Consider the following 26,114-nt stretch of genomic DNA (forward strand, 5'->3'; position numbering starts at 1 on the left):
TCTTCCCCGTCGGCTCATCTTGCGGCACAATGGGACAGCCTTTAAGATTGCCTCCTTGAAGAGTGTCCAGCCTTCCTGGACCTCTTTCCCCTTCAGGACTGTTTCCCAGGGGACTCTCTCAAGCAGTGCCCTGAACAGGCCAAAGTCTGCCCTCCAGAAGTCCAAGGTAGCTGTTTTACTGTCCCCTCTCCTTACCTTACCAAGGATTGAAAACTTTGTCATTTCGTGGTCGCTATGTCCAAGACGGCCTCCAACCACCACAACTCCCACCAGTCCTTCTCTGTTTGTAAAGAGCAGGTCTAGCGGGGCACCTCCCCTGGTAGGCTCGCTTACCAGTTGCATGAGGAAGTTATCTTCCACACAGTCCAGGAACCTCTTGGACTGTTTCCTTTCTGCTGTGTTATATTTCCAGCAGATATCTGGTAAGTTGGAAGTCCCCCACGAGAACAAAGGCCAGCGATTGCGAGACTTCTGCCAGCCTGCTGTAGAACACTTCATCCACCTCTTCATCCTGGTTGGGTGGTCTGTAACAGACTCCCATCAGGATATCTGCCTTATTGGCCTTCCCCCAGATCTTTATCCAAAGGCACTCCACCTTATCATCACCATCATTAAGTTCAAGGCAGTCAAAACACTTTCTAACATATAAAGCCACTCTGCTGCCTCTCTTTCCTTGCCTGTCCCTTCTGAAGAGCTTATAGGCTTTCAGTGCAGCACTCCAGTCATGAGACTCGTCCCACCATCTTTCCGTGACTGTGTCGTAGCTTTCCTGCTGCACCATGGCTTCCAGCTTTTCCTGTTTGTTGCCTGTGCTGCATGCTTTGGTGTAGATGCACTTCAGCTGGGCTACTGATCTCCCCTCTTAAGACTGGCCTCCTACCCCTAGGCTTATCTCCAGCATTCTGGGTTTTAACCCCATCCCCCTTCAGACCTAGTTTAAAGCCCTCTCAGTCAACCCTGCCAACTCATGGACTAGAATCCTTTTCCCTCTTTGAGACAGGTGAACTCCATCTGTCATCAGCAGGCCTCATGCCGTGTAAACTGCACCATGTTCAAAGGAGCCAAACTTCCACCAATGGCACCAGCCTCTGAGGCATCCATTAAGGAGGCATCCATGAGTTCCAGCTGGAAAAAAAGATGAGTCAAGAATTTTCTCACTTCTTGATTGACCTATGTAGGAGTGCTTTCAACTGGAAAAACTTATTTACTGTGGAGTATCCAAATAGGTGTCGGGATAGGTTTTTGTTAACTACTCATGAGTGCAGAAGGAAGTGGAAAAGTAAGATATATCTTTTACAACATGTAGGAACAGTGGACATGAGTCACCAACTGAAGCTTCTGCTGTTGCCCAAATATCCATCTCCTAGTAGATCTTAGCCAAATGCTTATCAGTAGTGCAATCAAATATATTCAGTGTTTCAGGGAAATACAAAAGGAAATACTTTAAGGAAATACTAAGAGAGAAAGGCTTATAGGAATTTGGGCATGATGGGTATGTTTAGTTTTTGCTAAGGTCAGTGATATTGATGCTGTTTGTATGTCTTTGGTGTGATTTTGGACTTAGTTCTAGTCTTACTAGCGTTTTACCAGATTTATGTTGGTTCATAGAATTTTAGATATAAGAGGTGTGGATCCCTGCCAAGAATATTCATATGTCCTAAGTGCACCCTTTTAAGTTGTCTGGAGTCACAGAATAATTTAGATTGAAGAGGACAGCTGGAGGCCATCCATTTTGATCCCTTGCTTAGCACAAGGCCAACCTAGATTAGGTTGCTCAGGTAGCAGCAGGCTGTGCAATGAACTAAAAGGTGAATTTCTGAACAGACTGAAATTTCTGGGCTTAATCAAACAAAAAACTGGAGCACTTAAAGTAATGTGTTCAAACCCTAGAGATACTTGATTTTTTTTTTTTATTTCATTGGGCTATGAAAGAAGTCACTTACCTGGTCGTCTTTATTTAAAAGGGAAAACAAACTGTTAAAAGTATGTTCTTACTTGTTTATGTCCTGCCTTTACTATTTTTAAATCTACGTATTTTCAGCTCCAGCAAAACAATAACATTTCCCTCCATGTGAATAACATCCCTAATAAGTGAGCATGAGTCCCTTAGTTTTCATCTTCAGAAGTAATAAAATTTAATACTATGTCCACTAACATTTTGCTTTAGACTTTTAGCCTTACCCAAAAATCAGAAAGGAATATAGGAGTTTCTTCAGTAGCAGCAATATTATGATATGAGCAGACCATGGAGGTGATTATATGAAAAAAAGATGCTCTGCCTCGTTATCCAGATAGATAACAGGACTGTATCATGGCTCTTTGGAGACCTGAGGCTAAGAACCTTATTTCTTCTCTACAGAAGATGCTGTCTTCTTTCTGAATTTTTGGGAGGACGAGGGAAGTGTCTTACACTTCGGTGTGTATTCCAGAAAATACAATATATACATAAATTTATATCTACTTACACTTCATATGCTGCAGTTTGGCCTGGTGTTTATAAGCCTCTTTATAAGCCTTTTGTAAGTTTTCATGGAGATTATATTACAACATAGAAAGTTTGTTACTTTGTATATAAATACAAAGTAATACTCACTTCTAGAATTCTCTGTAGCCCAAAGTGCACAGTTAATCTGTACAGCTAAGTCAAACTTCACATTATTTAGAATAGATTCTGTAACTTTAAAAATCAGAATACATTTAAGACTTACAATTTACTCTTTTGTTGCTTACCTCTGTTATATTGCAGTTCATTGCTAATGAAACCACAGAAAAGTGTCTGTGAGTGAGATCTAAGACGCCAGCAAATATGATTAAAACTGATTGTCATTCAATAGGATCAGCTGAGGTATTGCTTCACAGAGCTTTTAATTGCTGACTGCTTTAATTTAATTTCGGTTGATTTTTCACTGGTTTAATGGAGAGTTCTGCTGAGTGTTAGTTCCAATCTACGTTAGTTATTGGAGTGAAGAAAAACTTGGTCCAAATGGTCCTTAACTATTTTATAGCCATGACTAACAGCTTTTTAGAAGGCATCCTGTTTTCCTGGTGATTTACTCTTCCTGCTTTTGCAGTATCATGCAAGACTGCTCTTGAGTCATTTCAGTTCATGCAGGTGACAGTAACTTGAACTGTTAAGATGTTCTTTACCAGAAGTCTTCCCCTTTGATCTTAATCAGATGTACCCCATGGGGAGATAGATTACCGCCCGCTCTTATCTTTACTAAGTGGGAGATGAGATCTCAGTTCATTGCCTTCTTGCATCATTTGGAAAATGACACAAAATTGTACCTCCTTGTGCTGTCACAGCTTGCAGAACTGAATCACATGCTATCTGTAATTCATCTAATGTTCTGTATAGAAATAATAATATTATTAAATATTATTAAAGTTAGATGTTGCTGGAATAGTAACTGAAGGACTGCTTCTGTGCAAAGTGCTACATAATCTCAGGAAAATACCGGTGCTCAGGTTTTTTAAATAGCATAGCATTAACTCAGACGTTGAATTATTGTTAGTTCAAAAGCACATTTACTCTTTATAGCGTTCAATATACTTCATTAAAATCACTGAACCTGTTACAGATTGGATGAAAACGTCATAGAGGGATGGTTCTCTAACCTACTCTGTGGATCGTTTTCTGAAAACTTGCTTAGATACTTCACTGTTTTGAACTGGAGAAGTGATATGCTTTGGTGCACACATCCATGATTGCCCACCTAATGGCTGTTGCAAAGAAAAACAACCTTTCTTTGTTCAGATTCCTGTGTAAAGACTTCATCAAGAAACAAAACTGTCAGTGTCATCAAGAAAGTCATTCAAAACTTAACAGGCTTTCTTTTTCTTAGAGCAGTTTAGTTGTCCAAATGCTCATCACTAGTGCAATGAAATATATTCAGTGTTTCAGGGAAATACAGAAGGAAATACTTTAATATTTAAGGAAATACTAAAGGAGAAAGGCTTATAGGAATTTGGGCATGATGGGCATGTTTAGATTTTGCCTGTACATTGGCCTACGGAAGGGGTGTTGTCAAATAGACTGAATTCATTATAACTACCTTGAGTTAAACTTGAGAAAAAATTCTTCAAGGAAGAAAGCATCAAAACCACACAGTTTGGAACACCTAATTGAATTATTTTTTTATTAACCTATGAGCCCTGCAACCACTGTTTTCAGTACAGTATATGCCTTTAATTTGAAAACCATTTTCTTAGTCTAAAAAGGCCTTTTTCTCTATCACTCTTGGAAATTACTATCTTATTTCTAGGAAGTTGGTTGCTGCTCTTAAATTTTTACCCTTTTGAAGAATGCCTTTTTTATTGGTAGCCTGACCAGTGGTTTAATCTGGGAAAGTACAAAAATTACTCAGTTTGGAAAGCTTGTGAGCTCTGCATTTCAATAAAAACAGACTTCTAATGCTGTAATTAAGAGGTTCTGTTGTCAAGTATTCTACTATGTCTTTACAACTGTGTGTTCATTATAACCTGAAAGGCATTATATAGATGTATTGGTGGGTAGCTCTTTGGATCTGAATGCATCTGTTGGCCAGTTCCTCAGCTGCAATTGATTGTCTGTCATAACTTGCTAGTGTTTGCTGCTGCTGCTGCTGTTTTCCTCTTGTGAACATGCTGCACAGCTGACTTGAAAGCAGTCATACCAGATCTGGTATGGCATTATCACTGTTACAGTCTGTTTCTTGCTTTTATTCTCCTTACCCAGCCTATCTGTTTCCATCTCTTCTCTTCTCTTTGTCCTCCATTAGGAGTTCTTTTTCCTTAGCCTAGTTAGTATTTATAGTCAGTTCTTCTCTGTCTCCTTTTCTAATTTAGTTTTCCTCAAATCTTGCATATATTGGCCAGCATCAGGATTTTTGCTTAGTAATTCAGGATGTCTACTCTCCATGCTTTCTCAGACATGCTTATGTGTCATTTCAGTTTTGAGTTACTTGCTTTTTAATTCATTCGGACTGGATAATGGGAGTAGTTCTCATTAATTGTTATTAGATTTTAATCTCTATCCCCCCAGTAATTATAATTCATCTGTAATTACCCAAATGGTGGTAATTTCTTCTATCAAAAAAGGGCTACCAATTTTATTTGAAAATATGGAAAAATATCGTTTCATAGTTACTTCAATCTGTTTGCAGCATGTCATGTAAAAATGAATTTTGATGTTTTTTTTCATTTTTTAGTCTCATAAAATGTTTTATCTGTTCAAGTTTCTGTTTTTTTTTTTACATTTAAGGATTATTTAAGTTACAGAGAAGCTGAAGAATTGTTACAAATTACTAAGTTGTGTCAATTTTTTGGAAGTTCCTTCCACAGTTATGATTTTACTTATGTTGGATGTGACTTTGCTTGTATTCTGATTTAAATTATTTTAACTCTATTCCGATGCTGGGAGTAGGTAGCTTATTCAGAAGTTTTTCTGCCAAGCAAGTACAAAAAGTTTCTCTGGCTTTCTCCATCTGTTTGTGTGCACAAATTTTTTCAATATCTGACAGTTGATTCAACCTTCCTTGTGTCCCATGTGCTCAACAGAAGAAGATTATAACTTACTTCTGCTGAAAGAGGGCAAAGGGAATACAGTGATGAAAGTTTTCTTGCTGACATAGTCTTGTACCACCATATGCATGAAATGCATCTTAACAGAACTTTTCAGCTATTTCTTATCTATTCTCTTTACATACTCTGCTGTAGGTGATTTTTTCACCATGTTATATAAGCATCTTAATTTCATTCCTATGTAGGTAAAGTTGTTATATCTCATAAAAAAGATGAAAAAAATCTTGCTTTAAGGTCAGTTACTTTTATATAAAAAGGCTTAATTAAACACTTTTTAAAATGTGTTTTCTATCACTGATAAGATGACTTGGAATTCAGTGCTCTGCCAATAAATTCCATTGCAGTGATGTTTGTATGATGATTTTACAGTATGTTATAGCTTTCCAGGATAGTCTTCTTGGGTAATCTTATATTACAAAGGTAGGCATTGTAATATATTACAAAGATAAGGATTATAATACGGTTACTAGATGTACAACATTAAGCCTGATCTGTACTTGAAGCAGTAGTGTATTTTGTTGCTTTTTTTGTATTTCAAGTGTGATAAGAATAGACTTAATCATTAAGAACAGACTTAATGTATTTCTACTGTGTTAAATACCAATAACATTCAATATTGTGCAAGAGAGTTTTGCAGTCTGATAGAAACAGAGGATATGGGACAGGCAGAGAAGCTTAGTGGAACTTGGCAGGTCAGGCTTTTAATGTTTGAATTGGTTCACTCCTTGAATTTCAGCAGATTGTATTAGAATAGTATTAGAATGGGCAGTGGCTGGCTGAATCAGGACTTAAGAAATTTTCTGTACTTGCAGACTGGGAAATGCAGCTACATAAATACCTTTAACAATTTGTGTAATACAGCAGCATTGTCAATAATTTTATTAGAAATTTTGGCTTAGTAATAACATCATAAGGACACTAGAAAAAAGAGGGAAAAAAGAAAAAAACATTTGGGGGGGCTGAGGGGAAATCCCCCCGAAACCCCAGTAATTAAATTAGTTGTTTATTATGTTTCATTTAACACAACACAATACAAACAACATTAAATTGGACCCAGAGTAGATTAGGAAGTGAAAATGGGTCTTCAGTAATGGGACTTCTCAGTGGTCAGGAAAATATCCACACTACCTTTCCAAAACAACATTCCAATCCTTTTCTAAGTTGGTTAAAATTGGTCTTGGCAAATATAAGTACTTTACAAAATGTGTTTTGCAGATGTGGAATCCACCATTTAAAAAGTTAAATTTAAACTTGTGTATGTGGAGCCTTTTTCATGGAAGTTTTCTTTGAAAAGAAATTTATGAAAGAGAAATTAAAAATATTTACGTGACTGTGCGTATCAGTCAGTATATTAAAATGTGATGTGATGAAAGAACGACATTGTGTATTGGAGGGATAGTTTAAAAAAAATCCCTATATGTTGCTTTTACTAAAGAACAAACTTTCATTAAACATAGTTTGTTTTCAGGTGGAAAAAAGCCTAGTTCAGGAAATATTTTCTGTTTGTTTTCAGTGGAGTTCAAAAGTATCTGGTTATACCTGTCAACAGATAAACATTAGTTCTATACTTCTGCTAAATGCTGCAACATAGAGCTTAAAACAATATTACTTTTTATCCCACACTTAATTAGGCCTATGGAGATACTCTTAGTAAGAGGCTTTTTTGACCAAAATGAGTCTTCTGGAAATGATCTGGTTGATCCAGGAGTAACATTTTTCTTTATTCAACACAAGCAACATTAGATTGAACCCAGAGTAGATTAGGAAGTGAAAACTGGACTTCTGTAACGCAATCTTGGTTATTTTTTCATTATGCCTGTGGAGGAGGAAGAATCATTGAATGGTACGAAATATTCGGAAGAAAACCAGAGGCATAATTCCAAATTGTGCTCTCTGAGTTGACTGTGATATGGCATGGTGGCTGAGGGTCAATAACAGAAGGGGAGAGGGAATACAGAAACAGCCTTAGTTAGCGTTTGTTTGCCATATTGCCAGTTTAAAGACATAAGCCTTGATGGTAAATTGTTTGGATTTCTGTGCTTCCTTTCGTGTTTATCCCCTTCTGGCTAGAATGGGAGGAGTTAAATATTAAGAAGTATTAGGTGAGGGAAAGGGACTGGAAAAATTCTTCAAGTAAATTTCAAGTGTAAACAGTAGATAGGGAAAGTGTCAAAGTGCCTGCTGAAAGAAGAATCAAGATGCTCAGATAGTTATTGATGGAGCATTGGGGATGAAAGAGGAATGTTAGAACAAATTAGTCTGTCATACTCAGACTGTGTGATAAAGGCCTTTAAAATAGGATACAGAAAGCATCTCTCTGAGGTCCTTCAGCAATCCTGATGTTTTTAGTCCATCACTGGTCTGAAGGAAAATATAAAACAGATGTAGTTTATAGATAACTCCTAATGTTTTGGTTGGTGGTGATTCATTCAGGAACTGTGGGCTGCTTGATTCACGTGGTAAGGTGCAATTTTGTCCATGGTGTTATGAGATGTGTTTGCAATATGATGTCCATTTTTTAATAAAAATTTTAAGTGTTTCCATAAAGAATAAGAATACTTAAAAGATCTGACGTGAAAGAAGAGATTAAAAAGCTCAGTCTTAGCTCAAGACTAAAGAACTCTTTGGGAATGATTGATCAATTTGTAGGTAATATATAGATCATTTCTTGTAAAATATCTCTTTCAGTAGAAGAGTTTTATAGTTAGATCTAATAGCAGCAAGGCAACAGTAAGCATATGTTTAGTGTGGGGACATTAAGAAAACGTTGAGGGGACGTTAAGCATGTGCTATGGAGTATGTGGGCATTTTTAACAGGGCACTTAACTGATATGTGAGGGAGTGTGGCCAACTGTGTGCAGCAGAAGCAGCAGCTCAGGAAACCTGGATTTTTTGTCTGACCTGCTGATACTACAGTTGATTTAAGGCTCACTTTTTTTTTTATGTGTTATAAGAGATAGAACTATACAAGTGTTACTTCTTTCTTTACAGTTGAAAGGTAAAATGACTAAGAAAGCTTGAATAAGCTCTATAGTGTTGTGAAGCAATTGAGGTTCTGAGAGGACATTAAGCCCTAAAAAGAGGAAACTGAAGGCTTTACAAAAGTCTTTCTGTGTCAGCAGAAATGAAGAATTAGGATGGTGAAGGATTCTTAGAGCTTGGGTTTGGAATTACAGATTAGGTGCTTGTGAGACATCTTAGATGAAAAGACAGATACAGGGAGGCAGGCTTTAAACTTTCCTGCACATAAGCATGTTACTAGGTACACTATCTGAGAAGTGAGTATGCCAAGGGAGTCCTGGGAAACTTGCATTATGAGAGAGGAATTAGCTTTCCGGCAGGAGATGGTCATCACAAGAGGAGGAAGAGAAACTGGAGGTACAGGATATTCAAACAAGGTTCTGGCATGATTGAATATTATGAGGGAAAGGGACTGGAAAAAGACTCAAGTTTTGAGTAAATATCAGAATAGGAGAAAGTGCCAATGTATCTGTTGAAAGGTAGGAGACTGAGATGGTTATTGAAACACATGGAGAGGAAAAGGGGAATCTTAGAGTCACATATTGGTTGAGGATGGAAGCAACCTCTGTAGACCCTCTAATCCAACCATGCTGTTCAAGAACGGATCACCTAGGCACCTAACGCATGGACATGTCCAGACGGGTTTTCAGTAAGTCCAAGAAAAGCGACTCCGTAACCTTGGTGGGCAACCTGTTCCATATAGCAACGTGCATTTGTTTAATTGACCCTAGAAAATACATCATAATCTAAAGTTTCATTTAAAATGGGAAAAAAAACAAACAAAAAACCAACTGAAAACTAAACCAACCATCAGAGCATTTGAATGTCTTATGCTAGCCATCCAAATAGAGCAATGAAGTGATGCTTTACAGATACAATATTTGAAGACTTTTAAAAATGAGACTCATCTTGACTTTGTTCTGGACAACTGAAGATTCATTCTGCTCCAGTTACTGATTTCTCATTACTTTCATTAAATGTGCGATTAAATATAACTTCTGTGAGCTATTTCCAGCTCATTTTCTTGTCTGTTTTTATCCTAGAATTATATGTGTCAGCTCTGCAGCCTGTCTGGTCTTGTAGCTCTGATGGAAGTTCCTAATGTTAAGCCATGGTGTCTTGTCTTGTTCTGGAGAAATGGAAACCTTTGTTAAAGTGGTATTTGCTTTGCTAGAGACCAGTGAATTACGTGCTGTTGGATCATAGGCAATGTTTGTATAGTCTAAACAAATGAAGTTGTCTTGAGAATTTAGTGAATTTTTTTTCTTTCTTTCTAAATTAATGATCTTCCTTCCTTTGCCAAATCCTGAAACACTTCTCTGCTTTAGATGCCAGAAGAGTTTTGAATTTTTATCTGGAAAGTACTCAACATATTAAATGGACAGAAAACATTTGTACCTAAGACAGTTTAAGGAGTCCACCTGTTTCTTAGTGTTTTAGTTCTCTCTCATTTGGATGTTTTTTGTATATCTAAGAAAAATTGAAGATCTAGGTAGATATTCTTATTCCATTAAAAAGAAAAAGGTTGTATTTATTTTGCTAATCATGGGAAAAACTCAACTTGAAAAAAACAGTATTATATAAATGAATCTTTGTAAAGTATTTGAAGGGCAGTTTTACAACAGAACTTTAAGACCTTCAGGACTAGTGGAAAACAACTACAATAATACTGCAATTAATTGTTTAAAATGCCTTTTTAAAATAAAGACAAATCTGAAGAATAACCAGCCAGTCTGCAATGCTGCCAGTTAAAAGCAGGTTTGTCAGTTGTTGTCATGTCAGAACAATTCAGACAATCTGTTTAGTTAATGAATTTGTATGAGCATTCATACCTGTTTCCTGAAGTCTTCATTCTTACAAAGGACTGAGTATTTTCATCTTCCTGACTTCCAGTGACAGTGGAGACTATGTGGTACCTGCATATTAACCTTTGGTCGTTTGCCCAGTTGTAAATAATGTTATGTAATTACACAAGCATTTGGGAAGAACTGTTTTTTGGGGGTTTTGTTTGTTTGGGTTTTGTTTGTTTCTTTGTTTTGGTTTGTGGTTTTGGTTTTGGTTTGGGGGGGGGGGTTTGGTGTTATTTTTAACTTTCAGGTGGATGTTAGTAAATATGATGTTTCTTATTTGAAAAGGTGTAATGTTAGTTTCATAACTGCCCCACCATATCTTAAATGCTGTTTTGCCATTACAGCTTTATTTGTACAATGTTATATGCCATTTATGCTGGAAAAAGGTGTTTGATTATATCATAAAAATTATATTATTTCATATGTATTAACTTTATTAAACAAGTCTTTATTTAAACCTTTTTCCAGAACTGTGAGGACATGGGATGTTAACAATGAAAAAAAGCACAAAAGTGTATTTAAACCACGATCAGTTCAAGGAAAAAGGGTGATTCCTACAACTTGCACGTACAGCAGAGATGGTAAACTTATTGCAGCTGGCTGTCAAGATGGCTCCATCCAAATCTGGGATAGGAATATGAGCGTAAGTCAAGTATTTGATAACAATATGTGCGTCTAATATTTCAAGAGCTGAATGTTGAAGCTGATAAAATCAATTTTGGTACTTTTATACTTAATATTGTATTCTACTTCCCACTGCCCCAAATAACTCGTAGGCAAAAGTTAATATTTCTTCTGCCTCTCTGATCATTCAGTGTGCTGCTATTCAATTCAAAACACTGAGGAAACTCTTGGTAGTCTATTAAAAAATATGTTGACCACAAACCTATATTTAGATTATTCATTTCAGATTCGATGCTTGTGGAAAAAGCTGCAATTTCTTGTTGGTTCTCATGTAATTAAAATGTATAGTTGTGTATTTTATTTGAGATACTGAATACATTAAGCAGTAACTCATAAAACTTCTTACTGAAATCAGTTATTCATCCAGATAACAGTCAGAGGCGGATAGCATCCAAGCAGATGAGATAAGGGTAATGCTGCACATGAAATGCCAGATGTTGTTAGATTATCAGATGTGTAAAAATTAACACCGAGGAAAATTTGAATGATTTATGTAAATGCAGTGTAGTCAGAAAGAGTCAGAATGGGAACTATTTCAGATTCTTTAAGATTAGGAAATATACTCTGTAATTTCTTCTGTTCAAATTAAACTTAAAATTGAATTTCCAGTGGTTATGAATCTAACTGACAAAAAATATACACAGTTCTTGCTACTGCTCTATAATTTGAAGTTTAGAGCAATCAATGCTCCCTGTTGCTTTGTGTAGTATAGTTTACAAACCAGTCCAGTTCCAAGTGTTGAATATCGAGTGCAAATTCACCAGGCAAATCTTTACTGCTTTTAAAATTAATTATCTTAATAATCATCCATATCTCCTTTATGCCCATCTTACCCAAAGAATTGATGCCCAGTCCTTTTCATTTCCATGAGGTAAGTACTTGTGATATGCACAGGAGGAGAAAATGAGATTAAGGTCAATTTTTTTGGAAACCAAAGTAAGATTACAGAGGAAACGGGGGGTGGGCTGGGGGACAGGATCCTTTGAATCAAACTGACATCATAAATCTTTGAAAGCTGTACAATTCCAATAGGATGGCTTTGGGGAAATAATACTGAACTAATACAAATTATGTTAGTCTATTCGATTTCATCTTCAAAAACATTTTATTATAAAAGAAAAATTTAAGGAACTTTTCATGAAGATTGAATAAAATTTGATTACTGGAGGCAAGAGGAAACATATAGATTTAAAAGGAAGAGAAGGCCCGTTGATCATATTCAAAGTACAGCCTGTATTTTGGGGTTGTCATCTATTTTTATTTCTGTTTTTGTTTCCACTATAAACCCAGTAAAACTTCCTAATGGCATGAAGCTTGAGAATTCATCCTAAGTGTAAACTTGTTCTAACAGAGTAATAAATTTTTCAGAGACTGGCTTTCATCACCTGTGTATGTTGTTTATTTTAATATATACAGTATTGAAATATTAAGCTTTCTGGTGTAGTTTTAACAATAGTACTCTAGGTAGTCTGCTTTTTCATGTGCTTTTCCTTTTGAACTTTTGTATGTCTATAAGGTGTCATACTGTGATGCTGATTGAATGCAGTTTAAGGTGATTATGAATAATTTAAAGATATATCCTGTGCATTTTGTGCCATTTCCAACTGGTGACCACTGTATAACAATGTAAGACTGAAGTGATTTCCTAGTGGAAATTAAGTTGGTAGTATACTTGGATTTGTATTTTTTAAATCCTAAAGATTTTTTGTCTTTGCTTTTGTTGGTCTCATTAAGAAAAGTGCAAGACTTCTGTAAAGGATCAGTGTAAATTGTTGTTTTTAGTGGTATTCTTACCTAAAACTACCGATACCCTCTGGAAATCTCTATGTATAGTTAAAATAAAGTATTTCAAAGACATCTTGATGAAATAATTTAAAAAAGCCTTTATCTTATGTTTGGGGGGTGGGAGAGGGATAAGAAAAAAAAAATTAAAAGGGGCGTATGTTCAAAGTAGGATTTAGAAAGAGGAGAATGAGATTGACTCTTGCACTGGAGTGATGAAAGCATTTACTGGCCAACAGGATGCAGAGATACTTGCAAAGGTGAACAAGAAAATGTTAAGTCATGACAAAGTGGTGCGGTTTTGGCAGTGCGAACTGTAGGTGACACAGGAAAATGGGTAAAGCTCTGGAGAACCAAGACATGAGGGTTAAGCTGCTTGAAGATATAGACAGTGGAAATACTAATTTCTGATTTTTTAAGAAGAAATTTTTTAATTCCTATCTAGCAAATATCATTTGACTTTATTGAAAAAAGTGTAGAGCTATATACACAGATTTTGCTGTACTACAATACAGCTCTGTTTCGTCAAAATTAAGACAGCATTTATCTTTAACTTAAGAAGGTTCTATTGAGTCTATAGCAAAAATCACTAGTGTTTGAAAGCAGAAAATAGTTGCTATAATTTCTTATACTTGATCAGTTAAGAATGATTATGACGTCATTATTTTAGACTATGTATTGGCATCTATGTAGCAGGCAGAAAGACAGATTCAGGAAGATGTTTAAAGTTAACTGTGACGTAGTTGACCGTACTGTCATGACAGAGCTGATCTGATAAAGACCTGTTTTGTCTGTCTGAATTCAGTTTTGCAGTTAATCAAAAACATAAATAACATTTCAGTCCTGCTGTTGGATAACTATGCCACTATTCCTGCATTTGACAGTAACAGCACAAACTAAATCCAGGAAGGTATTCCTGCCAGCTATTACGGATCACACTACGTACTGTCCATAGTGTCTCTTATCCTGGTGTCTGTGAAGGTTTCTAGACACATTTATTTTTGAATTAAAACTCCTGTCAAACACAGAGCCCACTTCAGAGAGAGGGAAATTTCTCTTGCTTCAGTGAAAATGTAAAGCCGCTGCTTTCCCACTGGAGAAGGGTCATGAAAACAGCAGAAGTGGATACCCCGATAGGAAAGAGAGTCCGATAATGCCCTTTCCTAGAGCAAAAGGGGCACTCATTAGAGACAGACACACTGCTGCTTGCTGGTAGGAAACCACTCTTCCTCTCGGGGTTCACAGAGGCTGTACCACTGTACAAGGTGGCAGAAGCTCCCTGACGAAGCTCCCAGAAATCTTCCTTGCCACTGTGGCCATAGTTTCTGACTGATGGTTATAGGTTTATTATGCTCTGCTCCACACATGACTTGCTAACTTTATACCTAACTACAGGAATCCTACTGATGTAGCCGTCAAAGGACAAACAAAAATCAACCTGTTGTGTGGTGGCATCCCCATCACTGCTGTCACTTGTATTTGCTGCTCAGTGGTGTAGAACTTGGTCCAGAATGGTCTGATTAAATAATTCTTAGAAAATTTTTTTTTAATCTTTTCTATCCCATGCTTTATAATCTTTGCTGAAGCCAAAGTAGCTGTTTGTTGTAAGTTAGCGTGATGGGTTAGTTGTTTTTGCCAAGCCGAGGAGAGCCACCTCAGTATCTGCTTTTTTAAATTATGTTGTTGTGCCTAGGGAGTGATTTTGGTTGTGATCAATTCCTGTCTTTAGTTCTGACTAGTAATGCACACCATGAATGTTTCATTCAGTTTCCTACTTCTACTGTTTTTTTGGTGCTCTTCCAAATCTCCCAGCTGTATGTAGTGAGAGTAAGAGCACTTTTGGAACTTTTGGAGGAAGACTTTTTTTGTCTTCATGACACTGACATTGGTAACTTGCTAATGCTGAAGTTAGCCAAATGCATTCTGGCTCAGCCTTGCCTTTCTCCAAACTTCCTCAGCATGATCATGATCCATTATAATCACCTGCCTCAGAGGATTTTTTCATTTTGTCATAAATCTGTGTTACTTTCTCATGTACGTTATTTTCTCAGTGCATGTTTTTTCTTTAAGGTTCATGTACATGTGCGTTTACAGTGCACATTAGCAGAACAATCTGTCAGCGTGTTTGAAATATTATGAACACTGTCAACTTGGCTTAAAATAACAGCTTCAAAGGACATAAAAAATAACTTCCTTCAAACTTCCAATGAATAGTGGAAACAATAGTGTGAAATAGTCAATTATAACATAACACATTAGAACTCTCTCAATTTAAATGTTTTGAGGCATGGAGAAGTGTCTGGCAGATAATGGAGACTTGGAAAGCGTTAGTGGTCAACATAAGACAGGACCTTGAAAATTACTGATTCACAGGGCAGTGTAGTAAAACCACTAGATTTACCTGAGGTTCAAATGGGTTCAAATTCCTCATCTTGCCTGTGCTTGCCCATTCAGACCAATAGTAATACATATTGCTGAACAAGCTGATCCATGGAGCCAGTCTTTAATATCAAGAATGAAGTGTGTCTTGTGGTCAGTAAACCTCTGTGAGCCCAGTTTTCCCTTGTAGAAGTGGGAGTATGTCATTTGTAGAGGTACCGAAAGACTGAAGTCATTTTTATAAAGACTATTAGTACACTTGGTGGGTAGGTTAAGAATGTGTTGTGAGTTAAAATTGATGGAAATCTCTTTGATGAACAAAAAAGCTCCCCTCATTTTCGACAGTAAACAGGGAAGGTTCAAGATGTTTTTCATTGATTACAAATAGGATTTATTAGCGTGAAAAAGATTAACTTCTTAGTTAGCCTTTCTTAGTCTTTTAAACCACCTGATGAGGCTACCTGTTCTATGAATTTTCTCTCCAACTTTTCCTGCCTCCATTCAGCCCAGGACTGCATAAGCAACTTCTCTGCATATGGCAGCCTGAATCATGTTTCTCAGTTTCATGCATCATGTATTACATGGTAAATCCTTGCAGCTGTGATACAAAAATACTGATAAAGATGCTGGGGATGCGGAGTTTGTAAGGAGTGGTGATATCTTTTTAAATGCCTTTAAGAAAACAGCTTATACACCCAAAATCTTGTCTGTTATTTTTTTTTAGCGATATTGAATTGGGTCTGTTTAGAAACATTGAGTAATTTTTATAAGCTTTTAGCTGTCTAATGTCTGCACTGTGAGTAGTAAAGAATTAGCCTTGACAGGTATATCTGTAATAGGTTTATCTTTTTATGTAGTGTAAATCTGAACAGGAAAGATGCAATGTTTTATGATTTTCAACATAATTCTCATTAAACACAAATTGATTCAGTGCTCAGGGAAAGATTTTTATAGCTAGTGATTAATTTTTTTTTTTACTTTCTTGTAAAGTTCTTGTAAAGTTCATCTGCTATGGTATTGCTGAACTATTGCTTTGCTAGTGTTTTCTTCTTTCCTGGTTTTAAAACCTTACTTTGATTTTAAATTGCTAGAATAATCGATGTATTTTGATTAGTTTTAAATTACTTAGCAAAGGTCAAAGTGATTTTACAGAACTTAAAATGCACAACAATAATGAATTCCAACACTATATTAATATACTACCCACATGAATATCCTGAAAAGTGGTGTGACCAAGTGGTAATCCCAATAACCTCTTTTCCACACGCCCTTAAGCCACCCTATCCTCAAAATATAAGGGGAAGAAAAGTGAGATGTCACAGTATGCACTGAAGTTAAGCAGATCTAAGCTCTGTACATTTTAATTACAAATACTCATGTTAAAAGTATTTTCCAAATAATTGCATAATTTATAGATGTAAGATAAATACATTTCTATATTTAGTGATTGTTTGCTTTGAAAGGGTTTTTGTAAACTTTCGTTTTGTGGTGTGCAGTATAAAGTCTCTAAGGTGGAGTTTTCAGAGATGAAAAGTTTTATAAGTATTGGAGCCATTTGGAAGAAATACTGTACAACTGAGGACACAGATTTAGATAATGCAACAAGATCATGTAAGATACCCTTTTTTTTTTTTTGGCCTAAATAGGATGACCCTTTTGTTTTAGAATAGGAATCCAAGCCCAGATCTTATTTGGAAATTTTTTGATAAACTTTATTTTGCTGTTGATGGATTTTACAGCTAATGCTGCCAAGACAGAGTAATGAAAACTAGTAGTAAGATCTGAAAATTGCTCTAAATGTTTTCTACACTAAGTGGAAGGTCCTTTGAGGGGATTTATACCCATGCTTTGGGAAGATCAGATTGTTGGATCTTTGCACAGTTACAGGATGCTTTTTGCATATGCTGACATGCAAAAGTCATAGCTCTCAGTAATAAATTCTTGAAATATCTGTCTTATGTCTGTCTACTAGAAAGCTTTACTAGTGTATACATGCCACCTTAGATACAGTTTCTACCAGGCAAAGATCATAGTGCGTCTTTGGTATCTGGTCTATCACAGCATTCCAGTATTATGCTCTTTTCACACCAGCTAGATTTTATTCATTATTTTGGCTGTGGAATATTCACTTCTCTCTTTGAGTATTTTGGTTTGGTTTTGCTTATATAGAATTTGGGGTTTATATTGATATTTTCACAGCCTTAAAATTAATCCAGTGAAATATCAATATTTAGTAGAAGACATTTACAACCACTATTCTTAAATTTGCTGAATATCACTACTGCAGCTAACCAGCAGGTAAATCTTCCAATTTCCCTCATGTATGTAACATGCTTCATGCTTTGAAGAGGGCAGTCTGGCTACATCTGGAAATTTCTTGTGTAAATACAAGATGAAGAATATCCAAATATACTATATTCCCCTTTCAAACTTAAGGTAAGTTTTCCATATCCATAATATCCCAGCCTTTCATTCCACATGTATATGTGCCAGACGTCTGCTCCAGAAAGGAGAAATCACACACAAGCTTGCCAGCAGCAAATATTAACAGATTCATATATTACTCCTTTTTGTATACGTCTGGTTTAGCCGGTACATCACTATCTATACCCTGAAACTAGCTACAGTAAAGAATCTGACAATCATATGCTAAGATAAAATGTGCCCTGCTGTATTTCGAAGTGCCTTTCTCTCTTATGTAATAAACAGTTTATAGTTAAGAACTATCTAAATGTTTGCACTGTCTAATATGGTGATGAAAGGCAATTCTAAATCTTGAAGTCTGTCACACCCCAATGAAAATAGCATAAGGGATTTTACTTTGTATTCATGTATGGTTAAAGGAAAAAGGTTTACCTCACAAGGATTACATATCTTTCTTTGATTTACTATTTAGAAAAATAACGGTAGAGCTTACAGAAATAATTTAAAAATGACAATTTGAGAAGAAAAGAATAGGCAGTATAACAACATGATTTGCTTTATTAATATTGTAGTGTTATTAGTGTTAATGTAGCATGAATAATGTTACAGAAATAGATAATGTATTGAAAATTAATGAAACAGGAGAGCCTTCTTGAGCTAGCTTTGTTATTTTAGAGAAAATTTTCCTCTTGTGTGGAGGCAAAAAGTTAGAAGTACAGATGCTACATTTTGTTCTAACAAGAAGTGAGCTCCAGAGTGATCTGGCTTATCAGAAAAATGACTTTTAGGTACTGTAGTATATGCATTGCTCAAGCAAGCTGAACATTTCATTGGTCTAGAGCCTGATAGGGTTTGTAAATTACAAAAATAGCTTTGTGCTTGATGTGTGTATTAGGAAGCTAGTTTTGCATCCAAATGCTTCTCATTGTGGTTCATAGTATGTCACTATTTCTTGAAGCTAGTGAGGAGATGAACAGCAGATTTATACTGTGAATTTCATAAAAGCAATGAAAAGTGTATTTCTGTACAACCTTTGGTCATTAAGTTTGTTTTATTAGAGAAGCGTAAAACTCCCATATTTTAAAATACTTATGAAAAGAAAGCTGTTACAGCTTGATCAAGTGGATTTAAGAACCAAAAAGGTAGGAAATAATGGCTTCCTATCTGTGGAACATATTCATTGAAGATTAGGTACTTTCTGTGTATGATTCCTCTGTCTCTTGGGTTAATTTATGGGCCTTTTGCCCCCTTCCAGCTTCATATTTGGATATATCTCTTGCAGGCTTCACTTTTCTCATCAATTCATAACTTTTAGAAAGCTTTCTGTTCTGGGTATTCATAAAGAATAACATGAAGTGAATTTTGGAAAATAGTGTACTAAGAGCTAGCTGGATTGAGTATTTAGGTTTGGGGGTTTAAATACAAAAGGAAATTAGAAGTAGGGTTTTTTTTATTGAAATGGTCATTTCAGACAATATAAAACCTCAAAACTAAAATAATTCTTTGGAATTTTTAATTTTTGAAATATATTTTATGTGTCCCTTCTCAATTCTTCTCATTACTATAGTAGAGTAAACTTTTCAACAAATTCTTCTCATTTAAGAGCTCTGGGATTTTCATGTATTCCTGTGTCACTGACCACTATCAGAAGGTGGATGCTGGCCTAGGAAACCAGTAGTTTAATGTTGTGTGGTGCTTTTGTGTAACCTTTTTTCTTAACTGTTTAATTTAGGAAAAATTGACTTAACAAAGAGAAGCAGACATAAGAGTATTTGAAGTTTTTTTAGTTCAATTGAATAAGAGAGTGATTTGTTTTGGAATGTGCTTAGTTTTATGACATTAAGAAATACAGTCATATTTTTAATACAAAAATATTCCCTATGAATCTCTCAGAAATTGAGAAACTAAAAAAAAAGAAGATAAATTATAGTGAAGCATAGCTTTTGTATGTAACATTAGGTTACATACACTTGACTCAGAGGAAGTCTAGTAAAGAACAAACTATTTCTACATAGAGAATGATTGTTTCATGGCTGCTTCCATTAAAAGGTATGCTTCTGTGAGGACACAGTTTTAAATGTGCTTAAGTAGTTGGCCATAATACATTGCGGACTGTCCTGTTTCTAAAGAACATCTTGTAAACCTAGTTAACTTTAATTTAGAAAAGTTTGCATGGCATTTCTAGAAAATTCATAGTAAGATTATAAACTAAAGAAGCTATTTCTGTATCCATGATTATCAGCGGGAAGATAAACTGCACAACTACACCATCTCTTGGCACCAGGTAGAGAATTAAGCCAATTGTATAAAATGAAAAGTATTTGCAATAATATTATATTTTTTGTAAGACTTGCTTCAGTGAGCAAGTTTCTTTCAACCTAGATATAAATCTAATAATTAAAACTTCATTGAATATATGTGAGGCTTTCTTTACAAATAAGTAAAACTTCTTCCAGTGCAAAGTATTTTAAAATAATGGGTATTTTTCATGATCTCCCTATTTCCTAAATTTTGTTTTCAACAGATGTTAGTGCTAAACAGTTAGCAGAGAGAGTGGTGAAATAGGTGGAGCATTGTCCAGCTGTGTTTTATTTAATGTATGACTGCAGTGATACTACACAGACTGAAATCAGATACATCCGTGGAACAGCTGCCTTGCTCAAACCAAGTACTAAATTTCTCATGAGATAGAGAACTAGATTTGGAGTTGGATTTGACTACCTATATATTTCACACATTATGCGTAAATACATATACAGTGTGTCTCTGTGTGTCTAAGTATGCCCACAAACTTATAATGAAATTCTAGTATAATAGAATTTCTGAATGTGTATAATGATTCTAAGCTCTAGTAATTTAAACAAGGTACTCCTAGATAAATCAACGTATGAAATTTTCATACAGATTAAGCAATGTGTAGGGTTTTTTAAAAAATGCTTTCTGGTTACAATTTCAGTTTTTACCACGTATATGTATCGCTTCCAGATTTGGCTTGTGACTGTTTTGAGCTCAAAGCAGTCACCTGTAATCAGCACTAAAGCTGAATTTATATGTAATTTTTGGTGTAATGCATTTTATTAAGGTTGGGGTAGGATAGCCAGATTAGAAAGTACCCTGCTAGATCACGTACAAAGCACGAAATATTCTGAAAAGATCCACTTCATTTTATAATCATGGACCGTAGAATCATAGAGTCATTTGGGCTGGAAGGGACCTTTAGAGGTCATCTAGTCCAACCCCTCTGCAGTGAGCAGGGACATCTCCAACTCGATAAGATTGCTCAGAGCCCCATCCAGCCTGACCTTGAATGCCTCCAGGGATGGGGCTTCCACCAGCTCTCTGGGCAACCTGTTCCAGTGCTTCACCACCCTCATTGTAAAAAATTTTTTCCTTATGTCAAGTCTAAGACCATATTTCTATGGACACCAAGAGCTCTTCATGAACAAAGCTGCTGTGATCAGCACATACCCTGATAAGAGCGTATAAATGGCACTGTATCTTAGCTGCCTAGCCTGTTTCATTGTCTTCGCCAGTATGCGTGTCTCTGGTCTTGTTTGGAGAGCAGATTGAGCCCGAGGCCTATAAGCAAACTTCTTCTTGTTGAGGTTACCAGAGTATACTGCTGTGACCTTTATAGAGGCTATTTCAGCAGGGCTTGCAAAAGCACAACTAGTACAGGTACTGTGTTCTTGCCCTTGTAACAGGAGGACTGGCTTATATTCAAAACCACCTCCAAGAGCCTGAGTGATTTTTGAGAAATAGGGACACCTGCAGAAAGAATTGCACTGCCAGCCATTGGCTTGTCACTTCTCCCAAATGTGCCAATGCCTGGTTGATTCTGATATTTGAAAGTGTAGTACCAAACTGGGTAGGAGTTGACAAGGATGTAGGAATGTATTCTGTACTCCATACAGATCACTGTTTCTTGGCTATTGCATTTAGGTAGGAGAGCAAGGCAGGGCTGCGCTAATGTGTGCTGCTGTGTGTCTGTGTGTATAAAGCAAACTTGTTTTGTTTGTTCTCCTTCTGAAACAAGTATGGTTATGTCAGAAAATGAATCCTTTGGTGTCAAGTTGGTAAGAGCTTTATACCAACAAACAAAAGCATGGCAGCGTGCAAACTGAATTGCTGTTTGTCTCCTTTTTTTTTGTCATTTTTAAATGATAGTTTACTGTATGTCCATATGTGTTATGGAAAAGGAAGTGGTGGGTTTGTTGGTTTTGACTTTGTTTTTCTTTATGTGAGAAAAACACAGGTGTGCTTGAGGATTAAGTGTATGATCTGTAATTGCTATTATTGGAAGAATATATATTTAAGTCATTGGTAAAATACAGCTGTTAAGAAGACAAAATGAGGCAACTGTAGATCCTAAAAGTACAGAACTGTTATCAAGGAAACAAAGAGGGAAAAGACGTCCAAGTAATAAACTGGCTACAGGTTATTGACTGGATATATTACAGTGTGTTTTACAGTATGTGACAGAAAGGAGATAACACATTGTGGTGTGTATAACAACATTTTTCTTAGGATGAATGGTTAAAAGAGGTTAGATTTTCCAGGGAAATTGAGGAGATATGGTATCCAGGTAAGAAAAACAGGAACAGACTTCATCATGTCGAATTTAAATTGCCAGCTAACTATTCACAAAGTGATATCAAGATGAACTAAGATCTTCAGCAGACAGAGAATGGTGTACTTTTTCTTGGAAGGTAGTTTAATGGTATGGAAATATTGGTAGTCATGGTTGTGAATAAGGTAATTCTGTAATGATTCTGTACTCCTCAGAGACAAACTGGTATGGAGATACTGCAGCTCATTTGAAGGATTCTTGAATATTGATTAGGACACTTTTACATCACCATAGCTTCAATAGGTTATTATTTATATTAAATGAGACAGAAGGGATTAATTGTTTTAATTGATTCCAAACAAAGGAATTCTATCCTCTCATATTTAAACAGTAATCTGTTTTTAATATCTATTAAAAAAGAAAACTAATTTTAAATTATCCATGTTGGAAATACATTCAGAAATCTCACTGTAAGACAGCAAACCATATTTTTCTAAAAGATATCACAAGTTTTTTTTACTCTACCCACTGCTTGGGTGCTTGATTGCTGCTCTGTAGGCTAGCTTGGAAACTTGATATAACAGTGTGTTGCGCAGTGCAGATTGATAAATATACAGTGTGTTTTAAAACTGAAACATTCATTTTCAAGTAACTTCAATACTGAATGTCAGAAATTAAATCCAAGTATACCAGAGCCTCATCTTGCAGAAACAGTGCAATCTTGGTTTTAAATTTAACTTATTTTAGAAAGTATCTTTAATCATGAAAGATTTTCAGGGTTCTTTTGGGTTGAAGTTGATGCTACCACAAAACCTGAACTGCCAGAGTTATTTAAGAGAGTGTGTTGTTTCTGAGCTAAATGCTGGATGAATTTAAATGCACTATTCAGTTGTAATTTGTTGTATTTGAACAAAACCACATTTTATCAAAAGAGCTTTCAACAACTGTATATTGTACATATGGAAACAGTGATTAACACTGTCATATTTTACTTGTAAAATCTAAATTTGTTATCTGTAACTTTGCGTTTACAGGTTCTGAAGCTAAGTGGGAATTTATTTCTTTTCCCTGTGGAACACTGTGTTCAGTTAGTGTAAACAAACTACTTGCAGAAAACAATTTTTGAAAATCTTTTCGACTTTGCCAATTTCTTGCTTACAAATGCATAGAGTTTTTTATTTGTTTGCTTATTTAGCTAGTCAGTTAGATAAAATTATTGCGAGGGAAAAAAGCAATGTCAAAGAAGTAACCATGAAACTGAGACAGGAATATTGCTTCAAAAGAAAAAAAAAGTTTGCTTGAGTTACCTTTTTTTTTCCTTTGTTTTTTTTCCCCCAACTGGCTTCTTACTTTTGCATTTTACTCATACATAACTCTGGAGCCTAATCCTGAAGTTGCTGAACTCATCAGGTAGAATTCTGAGTTAAAGGTAACTCAAATTGAAGGCATTTAGCAACTCTGTGTCTTATGGATTAATAGCAACTTATTTTTGGTTATTAAAAAAACATGTATCCCCCACCATCCACAAGTGCCTGGCTGACTGGTAAAAGAAAAGGAGTTTTCTTTAATTTCTCAAAAACAACTTCTCTCAACAACTTACTTTGCTGAATGATGATGGCATTTTTCTGTTTTCTAGAGGCTCTTAAAAAAATTTCAAATATGTATGGTCCTTGAAAATCAGTGTTACATATATTGAGCTAATAATCTCAGCCACTTTATGCAACGTTATTTATACAGCACTGAGGCTCTGAGTTAGGAATGCTCATTTTATCACTGAAATACTCCATGTGGCAAAATACCACTTACCCTTTTAATTGAGACATTCTTCCTTCTTTGCCTTTCCACCTGAATAAATAAAACCAAGTCCGTGTTTTTAAAAACTTATGTTATTTTAATTAATAAGCAGATAAAATAGAGCATAATGATTTGCTGTACATTTTTATCAGAAAAATCAAATAATGTGGAAGAAATAATCGTTCGCTATATCTTACAAGAAGTTTAGTGAAAGTGTTCATTTCTTAGAGAAATACACCATCTTGTTGGAATATTCATGTTTTAGCAACTTTTCAACAAGTAAGTAAATTTATTATACAACCACCTTTGATAACTTGCTGCAAACTACACCTTTTTTGGCTCAAGTGTTACTGAACCAGAAATATTAGCTTTATGTGAATGTCTGTATATTTTCAGTTATATTTCACTCTATTCACACCGTACCTCTATAAGGTCACTAAAATGAGTCTTAAGCTTTGGGAGCACTGAAGACTGAAAGAATGTGAGAAATTACATTGAATTATGGTGGGAATAACTTTGTGATAGTTGCTTTCTAAGGACATCTTTGTAGCTTCTTTATATTTTTTCTGTTTTTATGTTTACTTGTTTATTGCCAGTTGACAAAACATCCAGTGTTGGCATAGGTGAGTTTGAAGAAATCTGTGGACTTTCAGTGGCATCCTAGTATACCTTAACTAAATTTTTAATGAAATTTTTATAGAATAACGTTGATCAGATTTGATTGTTTTCTGGAAGGCAAAGGAACCTTCAACAGCTGGGCAGGTCTAAGAGTGATTAATCTATTTTGTTTGTTTACAGAAGCCATATTTATGATAGTAAAAAGGAGGAAAACCATAAATTTACTAGGATAGCATGGGATGGGTTAGATAAGTTATGAAAAGATACAAAGGAACATTTCTTTTACATCCTTCTACGTTTTTCTCATGCAGAGTAAAAAATCCCCAAAGGAAGCCAACTGAATCATTTCCAAAAGCTATTTTTATTGGTAATATTTATCATTTTTGTGGCCAAGATAGATTATTTTCTCAAATGCAAAGTTTGACAGTGCAGCCAAACATTCAGCTGGGGTTTCATTTTCAAACCGTTAGGCAAATATTTAGCAATGCTGTTAAGAAGCCATCTTTCTAAAATGGTTTCCTAAGATCTTTCTTGAGCTTAAACAAGAAGTAATTGTTTCTGTGGTCAGCAATATTCTTAGAAATTGAATACGCTAAGTGGTCAGGGAAGCATGGGGAGATAGGAAGGACTTTCTCATCACTCCACAGTGGTTCAGAGACACCTCTAAGGCAAGCCAGCCTGCTTGCTTTCTTGTTCTGTCTAAAACCACATACAGTCAAATATATGAGGTGCCTTGCCTCATTGCCTTCTGTATAAATGTTAGAGATTTGTATTCAATAGAAATCAACTTTTTGTATCAATTGCAATTAACAAAATGCTAAATCATTTTTCACCTTGACTGTCTACAGTGCTGTATGGCCTCTCTTCTAAGAATGTTGTTTTCCATAATAGCGCAACATTTTCTGACTAAGCATTTCTCACTCCTTTTTTTTTATTTTAATTCACAGTTTCATGATATAATGCATGATTCACTTCAAGGGGCTGAAGATTTTTTAAACTTTAAAAATAGTTATAGAGCTGTTATCTTTTCTAAATTTTTCTGGTTTTGTAGTTTTTTCATAGCAGTACAGGTGCTCAAGAAAAACTGCAGAATATTATTTTTTTAAAAAGCCAAGTCTCTTATCTATTCAATAATTGCAAATAACTAGGAAAACTTTTCTGTGAAATACATGTGAAAGATTATTGGAGGGTATTGAACCACTGCTGACTGTGAGAGAGAAAGAAATTCCAAAGACTTACCTCCCCTAGAATATCATCCCTCCACCCAGAAAAAGGCCTTAGTTTCAACAGAGGAGAATATAATGGACACACAGGACAGTTAAGTGCAATTGCCAGTCAGATATCCTGATTATGTCAAATAAAGTTAGGTTACTGTATTCATAATTAGTTAATTAGGATTGAGAGAAAGAGAGGGGTATTTCAGGTCTGCT

The 26,114-nt window shown here is 35.5% G+C and overlaps 1 protein-coding gene across 1 annotated transcript in view; it reads left to right on the forward strand.

The window, feature by feature from the left end:
* The first annotated feature begins 9,170 nt into the window (after positions 1-9,170).
* Positions 9,171-26,114, forward strand: part of WDR70 (WD repeat domain 70) — a 60,134-nt gene continuing 43,190 nt past the window's right edge. Inside the window, exons 1-2 of the mRNA XM_009709709.1 lie at positions 9,171-9,232; positions 10,902-11,076. Of these exons, the coding sequence (XP_009708011.1) occupies positions 9,171-9,232; positions 10,902-11,076 (237 nt within the window). The remainder of the gene's footprint in view (positions 9,233-10,901; positions 11,077-26,114) is intronic.

The sequence above is a fragment of the Cariama cristata genome, unplaced genomic scaffold (assembly GCF_000690535.1).
Source record: "Cariama cristata isolate BGI_N322 unplaced genomic scaffold, ASM69053v1 scaffold44451, whole genome shotgun sequence".
NCBI classification, from domain to species: Eukaryota; Metazoa; Chordata; class Aves; order Cariamiformes; family Cariamidae; genus Cariama; species Cariama cristata.